The following is a 21,231-nucleotide window of genomic DNA, read 5'->3' as shown; positions in this document are numbered from 1 at the left end:
TATAATTAGTGTATGGGACACCGCTCGTTAATATCTATATTTCATTGCAACATGAAGTTTCCTTAAGTTTATTGTTCATAAATGAACTTGAGTTTGACTTATCTCAGACTAAATGGTTTGTTTATCGCGCCAACATTATCTATTAATACGAAAACGAGATTTAATAGCATCATTATTAAAGATTCATCAATATCAAAGTCGTTTTTCCCATTTATTAAATCAAATTTTCACAATAAATTAGAAATTCAGCGATCATCATTTAACAGATTCCTTTCATCAGCAATAAAAATCGAAAATTTGTTCGTTGAGGATAAAACGTTTGCAAATGGACTTAATTACATTTATGATTCCTCAATTGTTTGTAAAGATTGCCAATTCAGGCACTGTTTCAGTAAAAACAAAGGTAGTGCTATATGCACATCAGCACCTCTCAAGTTATTTTGTTGCCTTTTCCAAACTTGTTCGAGTGAAGTAGGTGCAGCTTTATATTGTGCAGATTTAGATTCAAACTTTTGTTCATTTTACGATTGTATTGCGAAAAATAGCAGTTCAGTAGCATTCGTTACAAAATCAGATCATTTAATTTTAATTTTCACAGGATGCCATAAATGCGAAGCAGCATCTACAGCTCTAATTGAATGTAGTACCAATGATGTATCTTCTACATCGTTAAATCTAACTCAAATACAAACAAGTACTTCAAAAGGAGCTTTCTACTTTAAAAACTCAAATGGCAATATAAACTACATCATTATTAATTCTTTTGTAACACATGCATCATGCTGCGGCTTTTATCTCGAAAATACAAAAGATTTTTTATTTTCTCATACATATGTTGCCAGAATGGTTTCATTCGGCTCAAATGTCTATCATGGAACATTAATTCATGGTGAATATCTCCAAGGTGATGCAAAATTGCTTCATTCTACCATAGTTTCTCTCAGAATTAACAGAGGTTATGCTTTTGCAGCCTATAACTCAAATGGTGGAAGAATTATTGTTACAGATGTTTGCCATAACTTAGTTGGCCGGATTTCAGAAGGAGATGTTGTTTTGGAAAATAATACGATAAAAACTAATTATCCTTGTGAAAGATTTATTGTTTTAGCTTTCTATAGAGATATTGGATACAAAGAAGCAATTAAAAAAAGAAAATCATGGATTCAAAGATTCAAAAATGAAATTCTCTACAATGACGTAAATCCCGTTGTTGTTGTAATATTCATTGTAGGGATATTCCTTCCATTATTTTATTTGCTATTTGTTGTTTTTTTCCCCGAAAAAAAGAAAAAATCATCAAAAAATCCCAAAAAAGCGGCAAAAGATGTTGTCAAACAATCGAATGTTTAATTTATAACAAGATACAATGCAACCATTGCATTATTTCGAATTTTCAAAATTTAATTTTTTTATATTTTTTTGTTTGTTTGTAAATCTAATATTTTTATTATACTTATTTATTTATCACATTGTTGAGATGTAAGAAGTTTAATAATTTCATTATTCTCAACCTCTGTGGCATATTGAAGTGCTGTTTTTCCTTGATTATCTTTAACATTGATATCTACTCCATGCGAAATAAGAAGTTCAACAACATAATGTGGAAATGTTTTACCCAATTTATCTTTTATGTTGACTTTTCCATGAGAAGATAAAAACTTAATATAATGCTTTGTAATTGCACGATTAAATAATTTCATTACATCGGCTCCATGTTCGATGAGGAATGGAGTTATCTCAAAATTTTCATAGTTAAATGCACATGACAATGGCGTACGACCAGAAAAATCTTTGAAGTTAACATCTATACCATGATTAACAAATAGTACTGCAACATCATTACAATAATTTTGTATTGCAATATGAAGGGGATTATGAATCTTATTAGATTCAATTAAAGCGCCCTGTGCCAGAATGAACTCTATAATCTCTTTGTTATTCAATTCAGTTGCGATTGATATGTGTGTTCTTAAATATAAATCTTTCGTGGAATATGTAATACTAAATTTAGGATCTTTATCATTATTAAAGTACTTGAAAACTTCAATATTATTGGTAAATGCAGCACAATGAAGAATTGAGAAATGTTTGACATAATTTTTTGGATGATGTTTCCAATTTTTTTTCTATAATATCAAAAGCTTGTGGAAAAATACCGCATACATGAATTACATCCTTCAAATTTTTTTCACATGTAATGAATAATGCTTCTAAGTTTTGCGAATAAATTAAGATTTCAAAATCAAAATAAATTAGATCGTTATTAAATTTGTCGAGTAGATCATCTAACAAATCGTTATTATGCGAATTCATTGCATGTTCTAAACAGCGCATATTTGGATTGTGAAATTTCATGCATTCATTAATTATATCAACGTTCCCTCCAACGAATGCTAATTCAGTGCAAATAACTGTTATTTGACTCTCAGGATCATTTGCAAGAACGTAAAAGAAAATGTTTGTTGAACCGAAATACGCACATGCTTCAAGAATTGATGTTATACCAAGAGAAATAAAATATTTAACTTTGGTTCGATAAATATTGGTACTAAAGGATAACTCTTTAAATTTTTCAATATCATCTTGCATAATTATGTCTTCTAGGCTATCTATAGTTGGAAAACAAGATTTAAGCTCATCAACATAAATTTTATTAGTATTAGTTCTATATCTATGTGGGGAACTGAATTTAATTTCTGCATTAAATCTTTTTGCTATTGATTCTAGATGTTTCTTTGTAAAAATATCTTGTTCTGGAATTTCATCTTTAAAACATTGAAGAATTTTTATGTATTTAAAAAGGGCCCGATAATTATATAATTCCGCATTGTTGATACTGCCGAATAAAATATGGAATGGCATTTTATACTTCTGAATTAAAATGGTTTTGAGTGAATCGAACATATCCAAAGCTGAATCGTTTGGTTTCATGTGATATAGCTTTTTATATACGTCAATCAAGTCACTATATTGCTTGATACTCTCGCTAAACATGAATTTTAAATTTTGTAAACTATTCAATTATCTTTTACTAAAAAAAGCCAAAAAAAGAATTTATGGCTTAAAATTCCTGTTACAATATAACGAGAACACTTTTTATCGTTGTAATTTGATTTTAAAAACAATGATTAGTGTTGATGCTTTCTTTATAACGATATTTTTGTCAAAAATGAAACATCAAGATGGAAGGAGTTCTTCCAGCAAAAAGAAAATAAAGCCAGCTCCAACAAAAGGACGTAAGGGTGATGATACCGAAAAACTTGTTGTTGGAGCTGGATGGACAGCTGCTGCCACACAAAAATTTTTTGAATGTCCAAATGACGATGAAAGATTCAAACATATTATGGCGATGTTTAGTATAACAGAAGATCAGTATAAAAATGATGTAAAATCCACAACAATTGCAGATTTTCATTATGCGAACGGACTTTGGTGCTTAGAATCAAAATTTGATCAACCACAAACACAATTTATATGCAGATCACTTGATCGCTTATTAACATCTGCAATTCAATCTCAATCTCCTACAGAACTTTCAGAAGAAAAACCATCAATTGATAAATTACGTTTAGACTTATTTACACAATTCCAGACAATGTTTAATGAATTAAATGCCGGAGAATGGAAATTTAATACAGAAGAAACACAGAAAATTTTAACTTTCTATAATCAAGTTTTCTTCAGGCCACTTCGACTTATTTTATATTCGTTTACTCATAATGTTGAAAGTGTTAAAGTCCCTGAAAAGAGAAGAGTATTTACTCCAGTTCCTCCTGTTCCTTTGTCTCAATGTGATGAAGCTCCTCATTATGTAGATGATTCAATGCAATTCAAGCCATTCACGCTGCCAAAGGGACCACTTACACTTGAAGATGCTCGAGAATTAATCCAACAATACACAGATAACGTTATCGATATAATTAATAAGAGATATGACAATCTTACAGATATGGTGGCTAAGATACAACCACCAATTACTTCTGGGCGTTAAAATTAATGTTTGTAAGCAAAATTTAAATAAAAATTAATCTTTCCTCTAAAAACCTTATCCATTTTTCAAACTAATGATATTAAATTCAACATATCATCAACAGATATCTTGTTTGGCTGTGTTTTTCGGATGAATTTTAATTCAAATCTTGAGAAATTCGATTTAAAACAAAAGAAATCGCAAAATTATGAGAATAGCAGTCAAAAACTGAACATTTCTAGTATATGTTAATTCTTGTGATTTTTTGGGCTCAAAATAATAAAATGACCGAAACATCGGAAGTTATTGAAAATACAGATCCAGATGCAACAGAAAATAAATCAGAAGATGCTGATAAATCAGATAATCCTTCAAGAGTGTTCAAACATTATATTCTTACACCTGCAAATCCAAAACATATTCCTTCTAAAAAAGAATATTCAAAATCAGAAGTTATGGACAGCATTTTTTATGAAATTGGTAAATCTCAAGAAGATTTCACAAAAATGATCGAAAATAAACAGAATATATCCGAAAATATAATTTCAATGTTTACAATTCCTTTCAGAGATGAGACAACATACTTACAATGTTCCAAAGAATTAGATTTTACACAGCTTGAACGTATTGAAAGAATTATCAGATTGCGCCAAGAGAAAATTCTTCCTTTTTTCCTCAACCAACAATATTTTCCGCTTTTAACAGATCCCAAACTATCATTATGTCGATTGGATTTACCTGATTACAAGAATTCGGTTGCTCAAATTTCTGATATCGATTTCAAAAAGAAAAACGTCATTATTAAGCTCAAAGGTGATGAAGAATATTACAACTCAATTATAAGAGAGAGAAGAGGAAGAGCTCAAGTCAGATATTTGGATTCTCTTAAAACAAAGGCCATTGTTGGCATGAATTACAAAGGAAAACTTTACAGAGGACCTATGATTATAATGAAAATCCCATTTCGGAATATCAAAGTTTTTTTAGATGATATTCCTCAAGAAGACTACGATTTTTACGCAAATAACCCTGTTATCCCTATTTCTGAATCAGATAAGAAGAAATTGGAGATTGCCAGAAGTGGATTTCTTCAAAAAGGTTCAGAACATTTCCTTCCTGTTCCTGAACAGCTAGAAATTACAGAATACATAGACCTTAGGAAGGCTAAAGGTAAATACGACATTGTTGCTCCAGATATTACGATAAAAGCAGGATATGATAAAGATTTGACAAAAAGAAATGGAATTCCTTTATTATTCAAGCTTGTTTCAACTCCTGATAACAGAGTTGGTGTTGTAGTTGACATAGTTGATGGAATGATTAAAATTGTAACAACTCATAATAATATTATTCAATTACCATTGACAACAGAGCTTACAATTGTTCCAGATGATAATAAGGCAAGAGATGCCGTTAATAGAAGAATGTTCCCAGGAGATTTCGTAAAATTAAGTGACGGAACAACAGATGGCTTCACCGGCCAAATAACACATACCTATAATAAGCTGATTTTCGGTGAATTCGTAAGTCCTCATCAAGCTTTGAGGTGTTTTGTTGAATCAAAAGACGCTTTGATATTCCATGATAATGAAGGACCTATTTACAACGCTGTCTAATGATTTATCATATTTTTTCACTATTTTGACTTTTTTTGTTTACAATAATTTCAATTTCTTTCTAATTTGACAATTGAAATCTATTGTAACTGTATGTATGCACTATTTATAAATAAAGATAACTAAACAACTTGGTTATTAATGTCTTCTTTTTATAAATTTCTTATTCATATCGAAATTCATGTAGTAATTGCCTGCCATCAACGTGATTAATAAAACTAGGATGCTTTTGGATAAAGAATCTTTGCCGAACTCAATTGATTATTCGTAGTTAATTTAGAAATAATGTAATCCGATAAAACAATGCAAAAATGTTATTCCTCTTTATTTATTGGCATGTAATTGTGAATTAAAATAGATTAGAATGAAGTAATCTCTTCAGTTCCGTCATCAGACAGTTCGAATTGAACGCAAATATTGAGAAAACACAAAAATCGAAGTGTAACAATAAACATGAACTTACTGCTAAACTGAAATGAATTATTTACACTCATTTTTCTATCGTTTTTTGTCATTCGAAGAATGATAATTTTACTATTTTCCTTCTGTAGCAGCAGAATTATTGGATCCATACCAGATTCAGCAATAAAAAGCTGCTTCGGAGAAAATAGTCCAATGCAATTTTCCAATTATTCTTCAATCAGCTCAATAATATTTTGCGAACAGCCATTGGCGTATGATATTCCATTAAGTATGGATTACAAATGTTCACATACTGCAAGATATCCAAAATATTATCTTTACCAGCATAATTCTCTTAGAAATGATGCTATATCTTTTGATCATGGGCTTTTTCTATCATCATCCTTAGCTCTTCTATTAAGGGATAAATTCTCATCCATTAACACATTTTTAGCACCTTCAACTTATATAATTTCGAACGAAGAAAAAGTTTTCGAAAATTATACTTTAATTCCTTTGAAAGGAACTTCGCTAGCATTTTTAGAAGATTCATCATTTAAATTCTACATATACTCAAATCTTTCTAACTCTGAACTCTCAAATGTTTGCAAAATTTCTCGCACTCCGCAAATCGGCATTGCCATCACAATTTTGTTAATAATCAGCGCACTTCTTCTCAGACGTAAAAGAATTCCCATTACAGACCAAAACGCAAAATTCTGGGTTTTTGATTCAGAAGATAAAATCGTTTTTGGCGGAGATTTCAACACATTGGACGACTTTACGAGATCTTGCATCAAGGAATCTAACTACCGTGCAAGAAAATCAAACAATGTCGTTACACAAATCATCAAAATTAATCGTCAAGAGATTAACCACCATTTCATCCATATCGGATCATTCCCAGTCAATAAACTCGTTGTTACCGCATTGTGGACAGAAACATTTGACGATGAAACGAAAACAGAGTTTGTTTGTAAATTTTCATCACCAACACATGGATTACTCAAACCTCCAAAGGTCACATTTTCATCATACAGAGACTACCGTCCTATCCATGTCTCATTTACTCTTGATAACAACGTTCGTTGCAAAGCAGACCTTCCCGCCGCCGCATTTTCACCATTCCAACCATACGGACAGCTAGTTTGCTTAGTATTATCAATGTACTACGAACTTATGCTTAAAATGAAAGAATCAACCGATGGAATTATTGATATGAAATCATACGTTGAAAAATGCTTCACACGATTCAAAGCTAAACGTATTACTATCTTCAATGATGCAAGTGTGATCATTAATCTTAAATCATACGATGCATTGGATGTTGATCCAAATGATTTGTACAAATACATTGACAAAATGAAAGACCACGACTTTACATACATCCATGGTGCTATTTCACCAGACACACGTATCTTTGTATGCAAACAGAAAGGTTTTTCATTCACATATTCATTTGTTATCGAAATTCCAGAAACACATCCAATCGATGTTTACGATGACTACGCATTTCCATTCTTTGCAGTTTGTACTATCTATATTGCACAAAGTAACTTCTCCGCGAAACAACTTCGAACGTTTAACAACTTCTTCACAACAATCCTTCAAAACGAGAACCTTCACTACGTCGAATTCTTATTAAACAAGGACATCATCCTTTCACACAGCAACACAGACTTCCAGAAGTTCACATACATGAAAGACCTTCTGGAACACCTTGATCATCATCAATACCCACATATCATTGATTGTTTTCACGAACTTGTCAAAGAAGACATGTCACAACAACAACTTGTTCGACGTATCTACAAAGAAGGTCATCCCGAGGAATGGTACATTCTTTCGGCTGCATCTACATATGATACCGTTCAAGAAGATTACGTTGTTACTATCTTTATTGAGAAGATGACACAAGAAAAGCGACAAGAACATGAAATGCTTAGTTCATTCAAATCTATTGAACGCGATTTCTCTAATAGTAACATCTACAAATTCAGGATCCACGACAACCATGTTTACATCATTGGCCACGATTTCTTGTCATTCATTCATGGAGAAGGTAAAGTTGAATCAACAACAAATAATAATAATAGTAACAACGAAGAAATTGATCTTTGTCCATATTTAGACTCAGTTGAACAAAGTAAACTTAGTAAAATCATCTTAGGTGAACGTGTTTCTTTACGAATTGGAAATCATTCATTCATTACATCATCACATGAAGGCATTGGTTTCTTAGTTTGCACGGACAACTTCCCAGACATTGCATCTAGTCAGCCGGATGATTTGCCATTCCCTTCAGCTACATCATCTGTTGTCTTTTGGATTGTCGACACACAAACAGAGAAAGTTTCATCTATTTTCATGCAGCCAACAATCTGGGATGTCATTGGTCTTAGCCATGATACTAAATTCCCATCATTGTCTACATGTATCCATCAAGATGATCGCGACACATTCACACGCGGTTACAACGATCTCCTTCAACGTCATATTACACAGTTCAATTGCGAACTTCGTATCATGCGTGCAGGTGGTGACTACGAATGGCACCGATTAGCATTTGCACTTTCAGGTAACACATTGCATTGTTTGGCTATGAATACAAACAAACAGCGCGAAGTCGAGTTCAAACTTCGAGAGACACGTCAATTGCGAGATCTTTTGCTTTCTAGTGGTAAATTATCACTTTGGACATTCCGCGATAACAACGAACCTGCAGAAAAGATGAAAGGATTTGTTCCGGGTGTTGTTTCGGGTATCGAAATGAACTGGACATTCATCAAACAACAAGTTCCAGATGATTATCGACAAACTATTGCTACTGAAATCGAGAAATCACTTGACACAGGAACAACTATTGAGATTGATTTCCCAATCGAAATCGAGAACAACGAGTTTGTTTGGGTTTCAGTTCGAGGTAAAGGAGATACATCATTACGTCAAGTTGTTGGTGTCTGCATCGATGTCACCGAACTTCGTAATGCATACAACCGTCTTGAAACAGAACGTGCTCGTGCCGAGGAAGCAAATAAACAGAAGACATTGTTCCTTGCAAACATGTCGCACGAAATTCGTACTCCTATGAACGGCATTTTCGGCATGTTAGATGTTCTTTCACTTCAAGAACTTACATCAGAACAACGTCTTCTTGTTGATTCTATTCGATCATCATCATTCCAGTTGATGAAGTTATTAGATGACACATTACATTTGTCCAAGATCGAACAAGGCGAAACCGAAGTTGAAATGTCAAATGTTGATATCTGGCAGTTGATTTCACCAACAATTCTTGCTAATTACGCAAGTGCTAAAGAAAACAACGTTAAATTGTCATTGTATGTTAAAACACCATTCCCAAGTTTAGTTCGATCGGATCCACAACTTATTCTTAAGATTCTTAATAATTTGTTGAGTAACGCAATCAAATTCACAAAACAAGGTCGAATTGATGTCAAATTATCATTCGACGACGAAGTTTTCACATTGAGTGTTGCTGACACTGGCATTGGCATTTCTAAAGATCAACGTGCAGTTATTTTCGAACGATTTGCACAAGCCGATGATTGTGTTGCTCGTTTCTTTGGTGGTACAGGATTAGGCTTGAGTTTAGTTCAAGAGATCTCTAAGTTTTTGGGCGGCGATGTCACATTGGAATCCGAAGTTGGTTGTGGTTCCACATTCACCGTTACTATTCCAATGGAATCTGTTATGTATCCATATGCTCCAACACATAAAGATCGTAAGAGTGTCTTAGTATATTCAGAAGATGAAGACACCATTAAAATGTTGAAAGAATGGTTTGATTTACTCAAATACGATTACATTATTTTGGACGATCCAGATAATTTTGCAGACAAAATCACGGAAACAACAATTGCATATTTCTTGGAGACATCTCGTCCAATGAAACAAATCAAAGATGCCGCTGCACGTATTGGTAAAGTCACAGTTTGTGCTATCAGTGATCCCGGCGAGACATGTGTTTTCCGTAATTCAATTCCACGTCCAGTCATGTTCCATCACGTTCGGAAATTCCTTGATGATCTGCGGAAAGGCATTGAAACAAGTTTTGTTACCGCACAAATTGAACAAACTAGTCCATTGCGTATCTTAGTTGTTGAAGACAACAAAGCTAACCAGTTTGTTATGAAGAAGATTCTTCAGAACTTGCAATGTTCATTTAAGATTGCAGATAATGGCTCCGAAGCATTGACAGCATTGGATAATGATGAATTCGATATTGTTTTCATGGATTGTCAGATGCCCGTTTTAGATGGATTAGAAGCTACACGACGAATCCGATCATCCGGGAAAGAATACCGAAATGTTCCTATTGTTGCATTGACTGCATCAGCAGTTGAAGGTGATGAACAAGTTTGCATGGATGCTGGTATGGACGCATACCTTGCTAAACCAGTTCGAATGCAGCAGATCTCAGCATTGATCAAGCGATTCTCATCACATTAACAAAATATTTATTTTTATTTATTATTTATTATTTATTATTTTATGATGTTTTTTATTTATTAATAAAAATTATTTTAAAAAATATTAAAATTCTTTATAAAACACATTAAAGCAAATGATTTGTTCAGTCCAATAAGAATCTGAGGTGACCATGGTGGACCATCTACTAGGGATGCTCTATATTTGAGATTTCATTGTCATATATTCAATTTTTTAAGTGTAATGTTAAAAAAAATTCTGATGCAAATTTTAATCGAAAATTTTGGGGCATACGATTATTTTTTCGAGAGTTAAAAATTAAAAATTTAGATTATATTTCATGTGTTTATGATTTTTATTTTTTGACGATAAATTTATCTTACGCCCCAAAATTTTTGCGATTCGCCTTTGAAATCAGAATTGCGAATTTATGGGCATTTTTCTGAAAACGCTCATAAATTGCTAAATTAAGGGTGATGTCACCATTTCTAGACCGAGAAAAGGACTTATATTTAGGGGATAGATAGAATAGATCATCAGAAGCTTAACTTGAGACTTAGGAGAAAAACTGTACAAATTTCAAAGATGAGAGAAGCGGTGAAAAAGTATTCAACTTGGCATCAAACTTGATTAATTCCATGAATGGAAAAATGAAATCATTTATGGAAAAAAAATTATGTGTTTAATGTGAAGTTTATGAAATTTGTAGATATGTTTGAAATTTTAATATATTTTCGAGCTTTGTCAATATATTCAAAATATTCTTTGTTAAATTCATAGGATATTTCACAAACATCAATATTAGATAAATATTGGATTTTGTTAGTTATTTCAACTGTTCCGCTTTTACTTGGATCTACATCAATGAAACATCTATTAACTGTAATTTTGGCATACCATCCATAGAAATAATATTGAGAAATTTTGTTATTTGAGAAACAACATTTTGTTATATTTGTTGGAGATTTATATGCATAAACTAAAAAATAATCAGTAATATTTTGGAAATTTGTTGCTTCGAATAGAATAGTTGATGATGGTGAATCATAAAGGAAAACAGGGGCAGAACTACTTGGAGTATTATCTTTATTATCATAAAATATAGAAAATAAAACTTTTGAATCAGATAAATAACTATAAAAACAAGAAACACTACATCCAAAGCATTTTGAATGAGAAATATTTGAATTGGTGAAATTAATTTTTCCATTTTTTAGGTAAATATTATTATATCCTAAGTTATTTTCTCCACTTTTAGTGATTGAAGATGAAATAATTTTGTTTTGGAATGATTCTTTATCTGAAACATCTGAATAACAATAAACTCCATAATAATTTGATGTTACTTTTGATGAGTCACTTATTATTCGATCTTGAACACACTCGCCTTCACGCGAGAAGTATAAACTTCCTCCGTTATTGGAGTTACTACAATTTAAAAATTGGGTTTCGTCAACTAATAGTTTCGTTGTATCTTGTTTAGTCGTAAAATTAATGGCACCTGAGTTAATATTTTTGGAAAAGAGGCACTGACTCACGTAATAATTTTGGTCAAGCCGAGAAAGTTTCGTAGTTTTGTTTTCGTAAGGCGTATTGGAAAGATCTCTTGCATAAAATTCATTCCATTCATACCTTAAAAAATTGTCCAACTTGATCAATGTACAAAATCTGCATCGGAATTGTCATTTTTTCCAAATATAAAGAATCGTTCCGATCATGACGATAGGGTTTGGCAAAACATACATCTAAATATCAGTCATATTCCTAAATTTAAGTCAGTTTATGCTCAAACTTGATATAGAGAAAGTACTTAGCTAATTAAGACAAGCAGTCCAGCATTTCGAAGTGATTTAAGGCTCTACGTTCATGCATTCAATTTTGAGAGGGCATTCAATTAAGATTGCACCTAAAAGTGCATTTGTAGCCACATATGTTTGCTTTTGGAATGAACAGACACATGATCCATCATCTATATGAGGAGAGGGATCTATTGGTAGCACTCAAATTGAATAAATACCTAATTTGAAAAAACTTTGTTTTTTTCGTCCAAAATCAATTTTGGAAAAAATTGACATATTTACATCAGTGAGAAAAATTTTTAAATTCTGATTGCAGCATGACTAATCGCAATATTAGGAGAAACTAATTATCACATTCTTTTTCATTTTTATGAAAGATACAAAATCTCAAAACCCATCCACGCGCATAAAAAATTGAAATATCCCTTATAAGACAAGGATTCCAGAGAAACAAAAGTTTCCCAAATCTGAAAAGTAGATTGCCAATTTCCTAAAAAAACTGGAATTTGGCTTTTATAAATATTAAAATATTATCTGTATAATATCAAAATTGTAATGATGGGTTCAGTTTTTGATTTGAATGAACTAGAAAATTTCTTGATTTCGATTATCTTCAATCAAGGGTCGATATGAAATGGATAATATTTTAATATATATGAATATTGTATTTTATTGATTTTTTATTAGTAAAAGCAATATATTCTCTAAATACTAATATATTCAAAAATTACGAACTTTTGTATATAAATCATGTGAGTTTACAGATAGAAAATAATAGTGGTCTGCACTGTTTCTTCATATTCACAAAACAACGGCTCTTGGGGTTGGAGCGTGATCAAATACTTGAAAATTAATTTTGGAGTCCATAAGTGCATAGTATAATGGTTAGAATTCCCTATAATAAACCTTGTTTTGAAGTTCATTTGCCGAACATAAAACTTTTTTTCGAAATCGAAATTATTTCAAAAAAAATATATCTTATTTTTTGCTTTTTAAGATAGTCATTATACACAAAATATTAGTAAACTATTTTTATTTGAATTACTAAAACTTTCAATTTTTTTATTCTCTGATATTGACTCTCATATGATATATTATCCAATATATATGATTTTCTGCTGTTATTAGTTATATTACAATGAATGCTAAATCATCAAGCAAGATTCGGGATAAAATTTCGAACTCATTGTATGTTACAATCATTCTAATTTAAAATTTATGAAACATCAAATATTTCATACTGTCGATAAATTTATCAAATTCGATATTTCAAATTTTACAATTGGTATAAAAGGATATATTTTTATATTATGCGGGGTAAAAGCATGGTAAAGTTTTAATAGTTCATATGGAAGTATCTATCGTAGTGAAAATTGAAATTCACTATATTTATTGAGTTAGCTTTGCTTGATGATTTAGCATTCATTGTAATATAACTAATAACAGCAGAAAATCATATATATTGGATAATATATCATATGAGAGTCAATATCAGAGAATAAAAAAATTGAAAGTTTTAGTAATTCAAATAAAAATAGTTTACTAATATTTTGTGTATAATGACTATCTTAAAAAGCAAAAAATAAGATATATTTTTTTTGAAATAATTTCGATTTCGAAAAAAAGTTTTATGTTCGGCAAATGAACTTCAAAACAAGGTTTATTATAGGGAATTCTAACCATTATACTATGCACTTATGGACTCCAAAATTAATTTTCAAGTATTTGATAGCGCCCAAACCCCAAGGTTGGCTAATATTTTATTATCTAATGAAGATTGCTATAAAATCAAATAAAAGTAAATAATTTTTGATTATTGTTTCAAAATGTTTAGTTTCAAAAGAGATTAATATCAATAACTCTCAATCTTGACCTCAAACGTAGGACTTCAGCATATTCCTGTATATGTACTAGAAAAATATGATCGAGAATAAGAAATTATTGATATTACATATGATATTTGTTAAAATTATGACAAAAACTATAAGCAATAATAAATTACAATAAGGCAATCAATGCGTCTAATATTTTGAATTGATTGGTATAGAATAAAATGAAACAAACTCTAATTATTATAGATGATTTGAAATATGCACAAAATCTTCAAAAGAATTCTGTATAGTTTCAGAATTTTACTCTTTATGTGCAATAAAATATATCTTAATGTGTATATATGATTTGTAGAAGTTATTTATCGAGAATGAAATAAATATTGCAAATAAGGAAAAACAATGGTGCAGTTTAAGAGCTTATGGGTAAGTAAAGCAAATAAGATCAACTTTCGATTTTTCGAAATTTATTAGATCTTGGAGGTAATTTACCAAGGTTTTCGACGAAAAACCCTTTTTTGTGCTGTTGAAGCTACAGTTTCATTTGGTCATACTCCGACCCCTTGGCTTTGGGTATTCACGGAGTCATGGGCCATTAAAAAAAGGAGGATTACGACCCTCTCAATTTCTGAACGTGGAGCCTTAATTGTCAGCGAAGCTGCGCGCCGATATAAGCTGACAAAACAATGCCAAACATTGCTAATATAGTATTTTTAACTTGTTGGAAATGTTTTTATGAATAAATAAATTTTTATAATTCCAAATTCTAAATAATAAACAATATTTATCTACATAGGATGCTATTTTGAGAAAATATATTATTATAATCAGACTTTGAGGGATATTATTTTCACGAAATATCAAATATCGATGATCAAAGTTAAAACTTATCCTTTTCTATCTATATATATATATGCATTATTCAATATATAAACAGGTAGATATTGAAGTATTAATGGAAATTTGATCTAAAGATCCAGAAAATTATGAGGCAATATAAGGTAGTCACAAAATCTAAGTAGTGAGGCTCTCAAAAATTGAACCGTACTCCATACAAAATTTGTGTACCCTCACTACTTAGATTTTGTGGCCTTCAATTGAGAGGTTAGTTTTGATAGAGCATGTTATAAAATTAAAAGGGAAAAATAAATAAAATTTAAACATTTAATTATATATAATGTAAGGAGTGTAATTCCAAATTTTCTAAAAACTATTCAAATTTGAGCATTTTTTTGGAAATAGTAAATCTAATATGTACATCTAATAACAACATGATTCATCACCTTTTCAAGCTCTGCAGTCAATTTTTTGAAATTTGATTGAAATAAATGTAGCAAAAATTACATTTCATTAGGGAATATATGAGTTTCTCTGGAAACAGGCTGATAAATTTTAAATTTTGTCCAATCAACATGAATGCATTGAGAAATTTGGATTGATTTTCTGGTAGAATCTGGAACAATTCAACCATGTATAAATGGATCATGTAATCATCATGAAATGTTAGTGTTAGAGTTCAAAAGAAACAGAATGAGTGGAAATCAAACACAATCTGAATAATTTTAAACGTATACAATCTTTAAGTTTGTATTTTGAATTCTACATATATGATTGTGTAATTCGTTCTTTCAAATTTTCGGATTCAGGCATGTTTTGATAAAATTCATTCCCAAAAACGTCAATTAACAATTAAATTTAGTGTATTTTAAATATATATACGTATTATATTTTATAAATTATATTAAATTCGCAAAATTTTAAGTTTTAAACAAAAATAAAAAATGTTCAAAATATGAAATTATGCATAGGATATTAAAATTTACATGTTAGCAATTTTTTTGAATTGCTTTCAATTTTCATATTGAAATTTTTAAGATTTTTTTCTGAAATAATAAGGAAGAATATCAACCTAAATAATATTAAATTCCATGCGTTAATTTCCCCTCAAAAGTCATTGACCGCCTCTCAATCTAGATTTTGTGAGTACTTTATATGTACAACTGCATTATTAAGGTGCTCTATGGATGAACATTAATAGTTGAAACAAGTTTAGCTTAGATATGATGGTTAGAGTTGATACACTTCTGAAAAAAAAATTTTCAAAATATCATGAAGAAATCAACAAATAAAATAAAAATCAGAAAAGATTAAAGGGAAAAGGAGGAAAAGAAAGAAAAATGGAAAATAATATAGGGCATATTACATATTGTATCACTTTAACTTTGTGTTGTTCATGGCCGGAGGCCCGATTTTTTACAAGATTTTTTCCCCAAGAACCTTTCCCAGATTTTGGGTTTATCAACCAGAAACTGCCACATTAAGTCTTTTAGCCAATGGATAATCCTTGGTTTTTTTTAATGATATTTTTTAGATTATCATCCATTAAACAGCCACCTTAGTATTCATAATATAATGTCTAAAAGTATATTTAAATGTTTAGTTTTCATGTTTAAATTCAAGATTTATAAAATGAAATTTTTTATTCAAAAGAAAAAAACAAAAATAATGAGCCCTAAAGCTCATTGTACTCAATACTATATCCGAAGTGCTTGGAAATTGCCTTGATAAATGGTTGAATTTCTTTATCTCCTTTGTATCTTGTTCCTACGCCGTCCTTGTAGAAGTAATAAGATGGTAGAGATGGTTTTCCGAATGCATTAATAACGTCGCTGTCGCGTGTCATCGCGAATGTGATATTATATTTATGAAATGCTGAAGAAGCGGCTGTAAGTAGCATAGGAGCTTTGAATGAGCGATGGAATAGAAGAACCATTGGATCTTTTCTGCCAGTCCATGTTTCATCAATTTCATCGATATTTGCACTTAATTTTTCAGTAATGAAGGAGATCATTGCCGTTGTAGTATATGGTCCTTCAAATTTATAATGTGTTTCAGATGTAATTAGCATAAATATAGGTACAGCTCTGATATTCATAGTTCTTACAGCTGTAGGGTTTTTATTGCAATCTGCGTATGCAAACGATATGAATCCATCTAAATGTTCCTGAGCTTTTTCGAATTCGGCAGAAACTTTATCACAATTTGGGCAATCTTTTGTGAAATACATTATAAACCAAGGCATTGTTTTCTTGCCTTCTGTGATAAAGGCTTTATAATATGCTTCATTAAGCTCATAGATTAATGAATTTGACTGAAAAATGAGGAGAGGAAGCATTTATTGTCACTTTTTATTTGAGCAAAATGAAATTTATGAACAGTGAAAATAGAAGCATATGATTACACACACTTAAAATAAAAGATTTTTCGTATTTTAATCATAATTTTGTCAATAAATCCAGATTTTCATGTAGGAATCCATACCCATTCTCATGGGTAATTAGCACGTGTTGACTGTGTACTCAAAATGTTAAAGCAAAAATGTAATTTCAGTATATAATTAACTGACTCAATTAAAAATGTAAGCTTTTCCATATATTTATTTACTCTTTAAACTTCTATTTCAATGCCATCTTGGGCTTTTGTAAGTGTAATTGCGCAAGCAAGGCGTTTTCCATCCTTTGGAAGAATATCATCCTCTTCTTCGATTGGTGGTGGGAGCTTTCCCTTCTTTATTCCAATCGTGCATTTGCCGCAGCCAATATTTCCTTGGCATGTCTGGTCCTTTGACATCATTCCATTGTCTACGAGAAGTTCGAACAAATTAGTTCCTTCCTCGAAATTGATAGTCTTTGATTGACCACCTTTGATTGCTGTCAATGAAGCAAATCTTGTTTGACACAAGGAAAGCATTCAATTTATTATACTTGATCGCTAAAAGTGACAATTTTTTATGAAGAAATCAATCTTTGATAAATACAAAGTTTCTCTACAAAAGATTTCCGAATAAATAAGATAAGTATCATCTACACGACTCCAGTATATATACATTATACTCAATTATTAGAAAAGTATTAAGATTCAAATGTATTGGGCTCTATCTCCAAAAATATAGTGCCAAATTGTGCAAATGGCTATTTATATGAGAATATTCTACTTCTTAAGATCGAAAATCGTAAATAATAAAAGTGTTTTTAAAAGTATTCTTTATTTATATCTATATATTGAAATTTCGATGAGCCATCACAACAAAAAGATAGAGTCCAAGTCTATTTTCAAGTGAATCAAATTACAATTACATTCAATTATCTGTGAAATTTGCACAGTTTTTCTCCTAAGTCTCAAGTTAAGCTTCTTATGATATATTCTATCTATACCATAAATATGAGTCCTTTTCTCAGGCTAGAAATGGTGAGGGCACAAAATTTTCCATAAAGAACTCATATTTCAATCTTCATCAAAATTTTCCATAAAATGTAAACTATTCAAACTAAAATTTTTGACCAAAATTCAATTGAAGCGAAATGGTGTTGGTGTTGGTCTTTTCTGCTCTGGAACAATGACTCTTCCATTGTATTGTTGAAGATATTCATTGAATTTCATTGGTCTGAGGTCTGGTAATTTTTCGAAAATTGTGACAATGAATGGGAATGTTTCTGGGAAGTCTTGGAGAGTCTTGTCATTAACAAAGTCAGCAACATTCTGTCTAAGGACATTCTTTGAAATCATAAGGTCTAAAATAGATTTTGCAACGTGATTATTTGTTTCTGGGTCAAAAAGAACCTTAACAAAATCTATTGGAAGGATATGGAATCTCTTGATGATTTGGGACTTGATGTATGGATGAGCATTATCATAAAACTGGCAAACAATACCCTTAACTACTTTATCTTTTCTGGAATTTTCGATTTCTGCTGAGAGAATTTCTAAAATCTTCATGGAATCAAACAAAGGAGTGTCTCTTAAAAGTGCATAAAGAAGGAATGAGATAAAATGATCGTGAATGTAGTTTGAAAAATTGAATTGTAATTTGATTCCGGAATTTAAGAGAGAAAGTAATGGAATTGCGGCAGAGTTAATCTTTTGATCCTTGAAGATGATACTTTCGAAGTCTTCCTCTGTCAAGGTAAAGCTTGGAATACCAGAATTAAGAAAATCATATAAGAAATATAAATTGGTTGAGTTGAAATTGTGAACGAGTATATCAAACATTTCCAAAGCATATTGATAGAAAGTAGAATTCTGTAACTCTGTATTTCTGAGGAAAGCTAAAATTCGTGGTAAAACACCTCTAATCTTATTTAATCTGTCCACTGTGCATGTTTCTGGAGACATGGAAACAACTTTAATTGCACGATAAAAGAATTGGCTGAAAGTTTCACTCTTAATGATGATTTTGAAGAAAGGAGTGCACCTTAATGAAAGTGCATCTTTGAAATCTGATATTGATGAATTTTCCTCTGTGAAGACAATTTGAATCAATTTTTGAATAACAATTTCATTAGAAAAGAAAGCTAAAAGCTTTGGGTCGCTATTCCTGAAAGCTATTCTGGCATCGTGACTGCCCATGAAAGCCTTAAGGTCTTCTAAACTAAGATCAGTGCTAAAATCTTTCATTGTCAAAAATGACTTTATAAAATTTTTGACTACCCAGATTTTCCTTACTTTTACCACCTCTCTAAAGCTGGGGACACCGCCTATCGTTGGGAGTAGCTATTAAATAGAACCACCAAGGGTATTTTTCGAACTGCTGGTGTAGTGTAGTGGAAACATCTGACATAATGATTCATTATGCCCAGGTTTGATTCCCATTTAGCCAATATTTTTCTTTTTTGGATCATGAATTTTTTTTTGGGTCACTATAAGATTTGTTTCATGTTCTAAATCTGCTGCATATGTAATCTATTTTTATTTACCTATTTTTTAAAAATCTATTGGATTGCCAAATTTGAATATATTTAAAATCATAAAACTCCAAAAAAACTATAAATATATGTTTTATGCATAGTGCCGATACTTAAATATCAGATTACTTAGATCCATGAATAATATCCGAATTTTTTTTCTTAAAATTAAACTTCAAAACTTCTTGCAATCTTATTCTTCATCAATTGTAAATTTTTAAAACCATTTTTTAAAATAATTTTGCGTAAATTTTATTCTCATGTTGTTTTAATCGAAAATTGATACATTTTCAAAAAAATAATATTGACTTATGAAATTCATTTTTAAGGTGAAATAGTATTGTTTTTATTAAAGTATATGAATAATATATAAAAAATTAATGAATAATATAAGCAGATTTTTAGTTTACAAAACAAATATGAGCAATGCAATTTCAAACTTTTGCTGGCAATTTCGATATTGCTCAAGTTTGTAGTATTTGTGATACCTATAACATCGGCTTAATCAAAATTCGATTTTTCTTATGAGTTATTGAGAAAATTTGATTGCAATGAGAAGGATTTCGACGTTTTTGATAAACTAAGAGCTGAGCTTTAGGGGTTCAGTTCATTTATGGCTGTAGTTTGATGCGTAGATCTCTTTTTTATTGTAAATTCTTTCAGCATGGAGATCGAGAATGAATCTTTTGAGAACTTTATGAGTTTTTACACCCGTAAAGAGGTCCTTCGAGGAAAGATAGTCCAGACTACATGAAGATGTGGGTTAACCAAAAAAATCCGATGGTTTCCCCATATTCATGTAGATCTTCGAAAAAATGAGCACCAAAAAAGCCAAAAAAATAGGCTTTTTATTGGATTTGTACACTAGATCAATAATCTATTTAGGATCTGACACTCTTTTTAGCCAGAGATATGAGGTCCTTTCTAGGAAAACGATCTATTCATCCATAAAAAAATGAATTATCGTTTTCCCCAGAAATTACATGGGGAGTGGTAAAAGTAAGGAAAATCTGGGTATTAGAATTTTTTTGAAAATTTTTCAAAACTCAAACCACAGCTAACATCAATGTAAAATTCGCTGAAATCTGATTAAGGGTTTCGTTTTGCGAAAAAAACGTACAATACGCAATTTCGCTAAAAAAACATTTAGCTAGCAATTTCGACCTTTGACTCCACTCAAGACGTCACTTTTTTAATTTTGCGGTATCATATTTTTGGAAAATCTTTATGAATATTATATAAAAAGTCTCTTTAATATCTATATTTCATATTTTTATCGATTTTTAAAGTTTTTGCGAAAAGTATTCAATTATTTTTGCTATTTGGTCGGGTAAATGTCAGATTTGCGACATTTTCTGATATGATATTCAGATTCTACGTTGATAATAATGCTTATAGAACCCTCTTGCTATTGTGTCAAAA

The 21,231-nt window shown here is 30.8% G+C and overlaps 8 protein-coding genes across 8 annotated transcripts; 4 read left to right on the top strand and 4 right to left on the bottom strand.

Moving 5' to 3' along the window:
* Positions 1-13: 13 nt before the first annotated feature.
* Positions 14-1,450, top strand: TVAGG3_0061320 (uncharacterized protein; the record flags this gene model as incomplete). Its single annotated transcript, XM_001320999.1, has 1 exon — positions 82-1,350. The coding sequence occupies one exon, from the start codon at positions 82-84 to the stop codon at positions 1,348-1,350; it is 1,269 nt and encodes a 422-aa protein (XP_001321034.1).
* A 7-nt stretch (positions 1,451-1,457) lies between these two features.
* On the bottom strand, positions 1,458-1,700 carry TVAGG3_0061310 (Ankyrin repeat family; the record flags this gene model as incomplete). Its single annotated transcript, XM_001320998.1, has 1 exon — positions 1,458-1,700. The coding sequence occupies one exon, from the start codon at positions 1,698-1,700 to the stop codon at positions 1,458-1,460; it is 243 nt and encodes an 80-aa protein (XP_001321033.1).
* Positions 1,701-3,067: 1,367 nt separating this feature from the next.
* Positions 3,068-4,035, top strand: TVAGG3_0061300 (uncharacterized protein; the record flags this gene model as incomplete). Its single annotated transcript, XM_001320997.1, has 1 exon — positions 3,170-3,991. The coding sequence occupies one exon, from the start codon at positions 3,170-3,172 to the stop codon at positions 3,989-3,991; it is 822 nt and encodes a 273-aa protein (XP_001321032.1).
* A 219-nt stretch (positions 4,036-4,254) lies between these two features.
* On the top strand, positions 4,255-5,689 carry TVAGG3_0061290 (uncharacterized protein; the record flags this gene model as incomplete). Its single annotated transcript, XM_001320996.1, has 1 exon — positions 4,255-5,586. One exon carries the CDS (start codon positions 4,255-4,257, stop codon positions 5,584-5,586), a length of 1,332 nt encoding a protein of 443 aa, XP_001321031.1.
* A 425-nt stretch (positions 5,690-6,114) lies between these two features.
* Positions 6,115-10,552, top strand: TVAGG3_0061280 (phosphorelay sensor kinase protein; the record flags this gene model as incomplete). The annotated part of the gene is made up of 1 exon (XM_001320995.1): positions 6,202-10,461. The coding sequence occupies one exon, from the start codon at positions 6,202-6,204 to the stop codon at positions 10,459-10,461; it is 4,260 nt and encodes a 1,419-aa protein (XP_001321030.1).
* A 5,526-nt stretch (positions 10,553-16,078) lies between these two features.
* On the bottom strand, positions 16,079-17,301 carry TVAGG3_0061270 (DNAJ protein ERDJ3A family; the record flags this gene model as incomplete). Its single annotated transcript, XM_001320994.1, has 1 exon — positions 16,581-17,243. One exon carries the CDS (start codon positions 17,241-17,243, stop codon positions 16,581-16,583), a length of 663 nt encoding a protein of 220 aa, XP_001321029.1.
* Positions 17,302-17,511: 210 nt separating this feature from the next.
* Positions 17,512-17,830, bottom strand: TVAGG3_0061260 (ferredoxin family; the record flags this gene model as incomplete). Its single annotated transcript, XM_001320993.2, has 1 exon — positions 17,516-17,818. The coding sequence occupies one exon, from the start codon at positions 17,816-17,818 to the stop codon at positions 17,516-17,518; it is 303 nt and encodes a 100-aa protein (XP_001321028.1).
* A 585-nt stretch (positions 17,831-18,415) lies between these two features.
* On the bottom strand, positions 18,416-19,522 carry TVAGG3_0061250 (uncharacterized protein; the record flags this gene model as incomplete). Its single annotated transcript, XM_001320992.1, has 1 exon — positions 18,416-19,522. The coding sequence occupies one exon, from the start codon at positions 19,520-19,522 to the stop codon at positions 18,416-18,418; it is 1,107 nt and encodes a 368-aa protein (XP_001321027.1).
* Between the last annotated feature and the right edge of the window lie 1,709 nt (positions 19,523-21,231).

Source organism: Trichomonas vaginalis, chromosome IV, assembly GCF_026262505.1.
Source record: "Trichomonas vaginalis G3 chromosome IV, whole genome shotgun sequence".
Taxonomy (NCBI): Eukaryota; Parabasalia; order Trichomonadida; family Trichomonadidae; genus Trichomonas; species Trichomonas vaginalis.
This window is presented reverse-complemented; position numbering and strand designations above follow the sequence as displayed.